The following is an 8643-nucleotide window of genomic DNA, read 5'->3' as shown; positions in this document are numbered from 1 at the left end:
GCCTGCACTTCCTTTCCCGGTACATATCACACACTGCACTTTCGGGGAGCAGGATTGCCCTGGCTTGGGCCGATCGAGGAACCGGACACAGCGGAGCCCCAGTTGGTCGCCCGCAAAAAGTGGTCCCGGGGAGGTGCCGTCGCTTTGAAATCAACATTTGGGCAGGCCGACATCTTCCTTCCTGCCGTCTTACAGTGAAGATGGCCCGGACAACGACATTTCGTACTCCAGTGAGGTGACTTCATGCACTCTCTTGTCGAGAAACAATGATGAATCTCAGCACAAGAGTCGCATTTACCCCGTCTCTTAAGCATCCGTAGACTGGAGCCAAAACGTTATTAATTGTACCTAGTCGTCCCCTCCTTCACCGAACGTGGGGCTCTCCTCCATCGCCTTCTATACAAATCCATCGTCTCTCGTTGGTGTTGCTTCTCACACCACCACTTCTATACTGTCCTCAGTATTGCCTTTTGCTACCTCTTAGTGCCTGAAACCGATGCCACCGTACACTGCCAGACAAATCATAGGTATTTCTAGTCTAGCTTTAGCAGGTTTTGGAGGCGCATACCTTTGGCAACAACGCCAACAACATAGGAACTATTTTCAGTCACAGTCATCCCCGGCTGCTCCCAAATCATCAATCCCGAAGACAGCCGGCAACATGGCTTCCATCACAACCCCCTTTAAGGTTTGTTTGTACCCTTTTACAGCCTCATTTCCATATATACCTACATATGAGTCTTGGTCCAAACCCTTCCTTTTCTTTGAATAAAGGGTCCAAGCCTGTCTCACATATCTGACTCACCTTGATCAACTTCCAGAGACACATCATACTAACCCATTTCACAGACTCTCTTCGCCGTGCCCATGCACTGCGAAAGCTGCGTGAACGACGTTTCCGGTGCACTCTACAAGCTCCCCGGAATCAACAAAGTGGAGGCCAACCTGAAGGACCAGCTGCTCACGATAGAAGGCACGGCCGCGCCTTCCGCCATCGTCAACGCCATCCAGTCCACGGGCCGTGACGCCATCCTGCGCGGTTCCGGCGACTCTCAAGGCGCGGCCGTCAGCATCCTCGAGACTTACCACAAGCCCACCCTAGACAAGATTACGCCCGCCCCGGGAGCCTCGGATCGCATGGTCCGCGGCCTGGCGCGCATGGTGCAGGTGAACAACTCGACCACGCTCGTCGACCTCACGCTGCGCGGCATCGCGCCGGGTACTTACCGCGCCACGATCCGCGAGTTCGGCGATCTTGCGCGAGGTGTTGAGTCGGCCGGCCCGGTGTGGTCCGGCACTGCTACGCTGACGGCCGACACCAAGGCGCAGATCTCTGGAGACCCTAACGCCCCGCGCGGCGTGATGGGAACGGTGGAGATCAACAAGGACGGACGCGGGAGCGTGTTCCTCAGCCACCCGTTCCAGATCTGGGAGGTGATTGGGCACGCGTTTGCTGTCGCGCCGGTGTCGGTGGATGAGAGCGCGGGAAGTACGTTGGAGAACGACGAAAATACGGTGGTGGGCGTGATTGCGAGGAGCGCGGGCGTGTGGGATAACGACAAGACGGTGTGCTCGTGCACGGGGAAGACGCTGTGGGAGGAGAGGAAGGATGAGGTTGAGAAGGGGATGCTGTGATTACCATGCGAGATGTGTATGGTGTAATGAGGTCACTTTGCTAAATGTACAATATGGGCAATGGGTGGGTGGTCGACAAGAGGCGGACCTGTGTAAATATTGGGATTATGCATAACGGTTCAGAAAGACCAAGTCAACACGTACGGGCAGATAACTTGTAGGATATGGTGGAAACAGCCATTTTCTATAGCGGTCAGAAGACACAGGGCTCATATAGGTAGATGGCAATGCGTGCAACTATGATGAAGCAGTTCGGTGTAAACTGAGGGCTAACTCCATCACAGATTTTCGATTGAAATGGATGAATGTAAGTCGGCGACCATGTCTATTACATAAACTTCGTTGTATTCAAACATCAGAAAATTGTTGCAGGGCACCAGTTGAAGCCAACCTATTGTATCTCTTTCGGCATAACAAGTCGAGCGTCTTTGCTTGACACCCATTGATAGAGCGTGTTAGTGAAACAACGGGTTTTGTGTGTAACCAGCCCGAGACACAAAAGTTATTGTCTTGTCGGTAACTCTACCACCTTCATAGGCGACAACGTAGCATACAGCCAAAGAACCGTGAGGACATGGGATTCGCGGTGGGGGATGGCTGAGTGAACTTCAAGTGTGTTGTAAATCCCATGTGTCTTTCTGGTTCTCCTTGCATCTCCAATGGGATACAGTAAAGGGATTAGGGTGTCTTGGTTCTTCTCAGGTGTCGTTGACGGGTAGAGAAGTACTAGTGCAGAAGTCTTGGTGTTTCCTTGTGTTACAGTCATGCGGGTAGAGGTAGGAGAAATACTCGTCGATGGCTACTACTTTGTCTTATGGGGAAATGACCCCACGCATCACAAACCGGAAGTAGAACGGAACGAGTGTCATCCAGTGACCAAAATCCGGGCGGTGAGACAGGTAACTTGGTCTAATGTTATGCCGAATCCAACCTGTTGCCTCGCGGAGCGATGGATGAATGTGTTCTCCTGATGCACATGAGATTGTTGGACACAAGGCGTTTTAAGACATTCTGTGTCTGGCCCTGGTTTGTGTGCCTTCTTGGCGGATTAAACTCCAGCTGGTCAACGGTTTCCAAGCTGTCCTCCACAAATTATCGTGTTGGAACAGCCCTGGGCTTAGGTATCCTCGGATTTGCAGCTCGTCATTTGAATATCCCGAAGTTCCGTGCTACGCGATTGGATTCTTCAGGGTCCCAGTGCAAACCAGGTTGAGCATGTAGGAGTACAGCGTCGGTCTTTGCCCCTTGCCTACCTTACTTAGATCTGGCCCGTTGAAGGCCCGGCTGAAATGCCGATCGATGCCCGGGAGGTGCCGAACCATATCGTTTCTTTGGTAACATTGCGGTGCCCCAAAATTCCGTTGGCATTCCACGCTTGCTGCGCCGTTACGGCGCCGTTGTTGGCAATCACAGACTCTGCAAACACAGCTATACAATAAGAGAGCCTCACGAACAACTGTATAAGCGCCGGGGCTGTTTGAGGCCGTAGAAGAGACCTGGTTGAGCCACAAAGTGGGAGTAAGTCTAACAAATCAAGCCGATGGAAGAGAGAAGATTGGATAAGATACACAAGCGGTTTCAAGAGAGAAGTCGATTGCGATGCCTTATAATTGGTAGCGTTAACTGGTGGTCCTTGCCCTACGTCACATTCAACCCGGGTGCTAGTCCAGTGATAGGGAGAAAATTACTTACCACACTCAATCCGAATCCGAGATGGTGGAATGACAGGGCATCTTATTTTTGGGTCCAAGCCGTTATCCTTCTGTCTCCGCTCGCCTCGCAATCGACAAGACGAACAACTCTAGCTGGCATGGCCCAGTGTTCGTGCGTCATTTTGAGGGTCGTGATATTGGCAATCACGGGCCATCATATGAGAAGCTTGACACACATCCAGCTGAGAGACATCTCTGTCATTGTTGTTGCCGTGTCTGCAGGGCCCAGACATAGTCACTGTCACTGTTACAGAAGGTTGGCAATGCATTCAACCAATATCTCGACTCGCTGGCCGTGATTGGGTTGAGGCGGTTCGTTTCGGAGGGAATTGATGGCGCTTAGATAGCACCCAAGAGGTATTTTCCCAGAATTTGGCGATGGGAAGCTTCGAAAAACGCTCGCATTCGTTGCTCCTGAAGGCCATGGAAAAAACGACCTGGCTGTCTGTGCCTCGGGACAAGCCCGAGACCCTGTTGAAAGACTGAGTCAAGCTTCTTGTTGTTGAGAGATGAGATCCCCGCAAGAATCAAGATATGGATTTCCACGTGGTGTCAGTGGGATAGCTTCGATTTGTCGTTGTAACCCAGCAGCCAAATGACGATGAGGGTCGGGAAGACGTTGGAGATGCAAGTCTGGAATTCCGTCTGAACGGGAAGGGACGAAGTTGGAAATACGCGCCAGGACACCAGTTCCTAAGAACCAACCAGAGAGTGGAATGGCTGTGTGGATTCCATCTTGCATGAGCGAGGTGGGTCGTGATTCGCAAGGGTCCAGCAGTTCTGTGACAGTGCCTGGTGCACGTCCGTCCCCCGACCACATTGCACCGAAACGAACGAACCCCTTCCCCCCTTCAAGCTGTCAACTCGTCAGTCTCACTCTTTGGCATGCCGCATGTACGCAACTGCTCGAAAGGCGGAAATGAGAGAGGAGACATGGGCCATGAAGCTGGCTCACCTCCCAGAGTGGGAACTGAACACAATCAGAGCAAGACATCGATGGAAAGTCTACGGTTTGGGAAACTGCTGGAAGAACCCCTCGCTCATCAGAACCCACGAAATACACCTATGTACTGGGAATGTTACCCTGCATGCTCTACACGTGTGCACTATTTTCGCCTTGTTACTTTGGACTCCTACCGTTGGATGCCGCAGCAGGCAATCTCATCACATCACCTGTTCCCTTCCTGACGTCCAGTCCTCTGCATTCTGAGCAGTGGTCCTATAAATTCGGTCTTTGTCCTGGCCATGTACAAGACCATTGCTTTCCTGCGCCTTTCATAGGCTATACATGTGACGGGAACCAGAAGCTTATCACGGTGGTGGGCTGACCAAGTCTTGGAAAACATGCGATGGTAGAGCCATCTGAGAAAGATAATTTGTTCCTTGACACCACCGTCACGATATTGCCAGCACTGCCAATACTCGGCAACATAAGGGAAGCCAGGAGAGCCCTCGTTTCGGTAGACAAGAGGCCGAGTGAAGATGGGGAGGAGGTTCAAACTCGGATGCCCCTGGAAGTGTCACCATCAACGGGCCATCCATGCTGGAATCCCTTTGCAACCGACATTGACCTCTTGGGTCCCGTCCGTGTTTCTAAACTTTGTCTCCTCGTTTACGCTCCGTTTTGATCTCGGTTCCCACATCATGGTCGTGATGGAAGAGTCCCAGGCCGGAGATTCAGTTGCAACGTTGAATTTCGTGCAGTTCGTTGAGGTGCAAGTTGGCTTTAGATTCCACTTGTCCTGACTAGCCGGGTTGCCCCTGTGGGCATGGACCCTCAAAAGGCTCGGAGGCTCTTGCCCTAGCGTCATCAGTGTTTTAGCAACCCGGCAAGCACGGTTCACTCACCCATGATCGCCTATGTGAACTCACAACCCCAGACACACCCCCACAGCTGTCCACCATGTCCACTGTACCTTGCTGCCGCCTGCACTTTAACAGCCTTGATTTGTACCTGCTACTAGGTAACTCAACGCTCCGATCTCATCACCCTCGTTCTCGACTCCTCCACACAAAGACCAATTATTCCCTCTGCCGATTCCCAAGATACCTATTTTCGTTGGCTACACGGCCTCTTTTCTTCGTCACTTGACGAAATCCTCTCATTTCCATTGTTCCGGTCACGATCGACCCCCAAACGCCAGTCCTTTCTAGCATCCCAAACCACACAGCCAGCAACGTGCATCCATTCCTCCTACACTTACACTATTCCTAATTGGCAACTGATAGCCGCCTGCCTCCGAGTCGATCAGAGACGTTCACTCTTCGGGCTGATCCCAATCCTTCCCCGCGATCTCAAGGACAATTTCCGAGCAGCTGGACCGGGCGCCTGTTGGCTGGTGGCATTGCTGGATCATCAATTGATACCCCAGCACACCCACCTCAGTCATACTTACCACTACCTAGAGGTAGACAACCTATACCAACTGTTCAGTTTCTGTCAGGGACCAGAGGCTACAGAGTACAGGTTACCTTTCCTGCTGTCATCATCTGCATCCTGCAATTCGATATTGCTCCCGCCAGCCTGTACCCGCTGGTACCTGAACATCGTCACCTGGACCTGCGTCGTGGGGTCCAATAACAAAGACCAAAGACGGACAATACCATTGTGCGAAAACCTCCAAAGTCAGATCACAGGCCGTCACATGCCAAGCTGCCGCTAAATCAGCAACATCAGGTCGGTGGTTAGCATTTTAATAACGGCCATCGTCCAGTCCCACAGCCTCCTACCTCTACGACCCAGTTCCCACGGACCCGACTCCACTGAGAAGTTGCAGGAGGAGCTTTTGGGCCCACGAACAAGGCGCGGAGATCTCGCTGTTTCTGCCCAGGCCGACCGGCCCAACAAGACCAGCCAGGCTCAGCACCTGCAAACCAAGCACAGCCAGACCCGTGAAGAGTGCTGCTGGCGGTGCAAAAAAAGAGAAAAAAAAATTACAAGTGTGGGAAGCGGTCGAAGCGGTGCCATCCTGCCGCTGACTCGACCAGCCAAGAGCAAGTACCCCTGCTGCCACCCTGCTCCCACTCGCTACTGGTGCCCCAGGTCGCGGACAGTGGACTGTCCAATCTGCCGCCCACTTATACAAGACAACAGGCCTGGCCACGCACGCTCAACCCCTCTGCATGTTTCGCTGTTAATCTCGAGTCGTCCCGATACACCACCTCCCATTTCTCCATTGCTTCGGGTCCGCGTGGGCCAAAAGTTACTTCAAGATTCTCGCGACTTGTTTTCCAGAAGGGCTTCCAAGTGTTTATTTGTCTGTGTTCGCATCTCCCGCTGCTCTTTGAGCCCGGCATTAACCCGATTATACGCACCTTTAATCAACACCTCAACATGTCGCTAAAACAGGTCAGTACACCTTTTCGTCTCATATCGCCTCCTTTTATCCAATCTGGTTCACAAAGCTCACATACCATGATGGCTGCAGGAAATAGAGACCTGGGTCTCTGCCCTGGCGCAGTATGACAATAGCGAGTTCGATGCTGCGTTGCAGGAGTTCGAAAAGATTGCCGACACCTCCAAGATCCTCTTCAATATGGGCGTTATTCATGCGACACTGGGTCAACACGAGCAAGCTGTAAGTCGCGGAACATACTCTTTTTTGGTCACACGGACCTAAGCTTACTGATACTATTCAATCAGGTCGAGTGCTATCAACGAGCGATCCGGCTCGATCAGTACCTAGCTGTCGCATACTTTCAACAGGGTGTTTCCAACTTCTTGCTTGGCGACTTCGAGGAAGCATTGGCCAATTTCAACGACACACTTCTATATCTTCGAGGCAACCAAGTCATCGACTATGCGCAGCTGGGCCTTCTCTTCAAACTTTACTCATGTGAAGTCCTCTTCAACCGTGGTCTTTGCTACATCTACCTTCAACAAATCGAAGCTGGTATGCAGGATTTGTCGTATGCGGCCAAGGAGAAGGTGGTTGAGGACCATAATGTGATCGATGAAGCGATCAAGGAGAACGCAGAGGTAAGCGCATCGCGGATCTCCAAACTGTACTATTGCTGACGAGTGCTTAGGGCTACACCGTTTTCTCTATCCCAGTGGGCGTCGTCTACCGACCAAACGAAGCGAAAGTGCGAAACCTAAAGACCAAAGACTATCTTGGCAAAGCCCGCCTAGTGGCAACATCAGATGCGAACAATGCATTCACTGGTTTTGCTGGTGCTGAAATCAAGAATGTTAGTCTTTCTATGTTGCCCTTCTCCTCTTTCGCAGTTGCTGACATTAGGAAACCAGGCCGGGAAACTTGAGGTGAAGGATGATAGGCCAGTCGAGTCTCTGTCTTTCGCCGCTACCAACCTCGTCAAGCCTGGGCTACAGAGCAGAAGGCAACAGTCGGAGCCCCCGACCAACCGAAGCATGTTCCCGCCGACACCGCCCCCCGAGAATGAAAAGTCGCAGATGAGCCGCGGTGCTTCTGTCCGAAACGGACCCAAACCCATGCCGGCTAGGCTTAACCTCGATAAAGTCCGACCGAGTGATCGCTACGAAAAGACGTCGCCAGAAGAGCCCTCTAGGCGGCCTTCTCGCGCAGCATCGGCCACCCCATCCCGAGGTTTCTCCCAACGCGAACAGCTCCCGCCGCCAAGAATGAGACGGTCTCAACAGGAGGAGGAGGACAGTTACCCGAGCGAATTATACGATATGTACGGCGGCCCCGGCCCCAACCGAAACAGCCGCGGACAGAGGAGCAACCGAAGCGCCCCGCGATACATCCAGGAAGAAGACGATGAGAGCGACTACGACGTTTCCTTCGATGAGGCTGAATTTGAGATGGTATCTGGTCGTAGGCCCAGTCTCAGCACGGTTCGAAGCTCCGGAGGACGCGGTTCTTCTAGGCGGCCTGAACTTCGCAGCATCCGTGTCAAGGTGCATGCTGGTGATGTTCGCTACATCATGGTCGGAACTGCCATTGAGTTCCCCGACTTTGAGGAGAAGATCAGGAGCAAGTTTGGGATTCGCCGCCGCATCAAGATCAAAATCAAGGATGACGACTCGCCAGATGGTGATATGATCACGGTGGGCGACCAAGACGATCTTGACATGCTCATTCAGACAGTCAAGCAAAATGCAAGGAAACAAAGGTTGGAGACCGGGAAGATGGAGGTAAGTTTTGCCGCTTGGTAATTGTTTTGCTGCATTGTTCATACTAACAACATCAATAGGTCTGGGTCCAGGAGATATAGAACCAATTCGCCATATCGGTTTTGCTACGCTCACCAATTATACCCTCAGACCGATAACGACGGATTGATGCATGAACTTAACGATGTTGTCCTCTTC

At 52.2% G+C, this 8643-nt stretch overlaps 2 protein-coding genes across 2 annotated transcripts; both read left to right on the top strand.

Annotated features, from left to right (window-relative positions):
- Nucleotides 1-405: 405 nt before the first annotated feature.
- Nucleotides 406-1774, top strand: B0T23DRAFT_105911 (superoxide dismutase). The gene is made up of 2 exons (XM_062831771.1): nt 406-688; nt 850-1774. Exons 1-2 carry the CDS (start codon nt 497-499, stop codon nt 1633-1635), a joined length of 978 nt encoding a protein of 325 aa, XP_062693754.1. The 5' UTR covers nt 406-496; the 3' UTR covers nt 1636-1774.
- A 4907-nt stretch (nt 1775-6681) lies between these two features.
- On the top strand, nt 6682-8546 carry B0T23DRAFT_427346 (uncharacterized protein; the record flags this gene model as incomplete). Its single annotated transcript, XM_062840050.1, has 6 exons — nt 6682-6696; nt 6776-6925; nt 6991-7326; nt 7377-7538; nt 7597-8466; nt 8526-8546. 6 exons carry the CDS (start codon nt 6682-6684, stop codon nt 8544-8546), a joined length of 1554 nt encoding a protein of 517 aa, XP_062693753.1.
- Nucleotides 8547-8643: the final 97 nt, after the last annotated feature.

Source organism: Neurospora hispaniola (genome assembly GCF_033458365.1).
Source record: "Neurospora hispaniola strain FGSC 10403 chromosome Unknown B0T23scaffold_3, whole genome shotgun sequence".
In the NCBI taxonomy this organism is placed as follows: domain Eukaryota; kingdom Fungi; phylum Ascomycota; class Sordariomycetes; order Sordariales; family Sordariaceae; genus Neurospora; species Neurospora hispaniola.
Note: the sequence above shows the minus strand (reverse complement) of the source record. Positions and strands in the feature narration are given on the sequence as shown.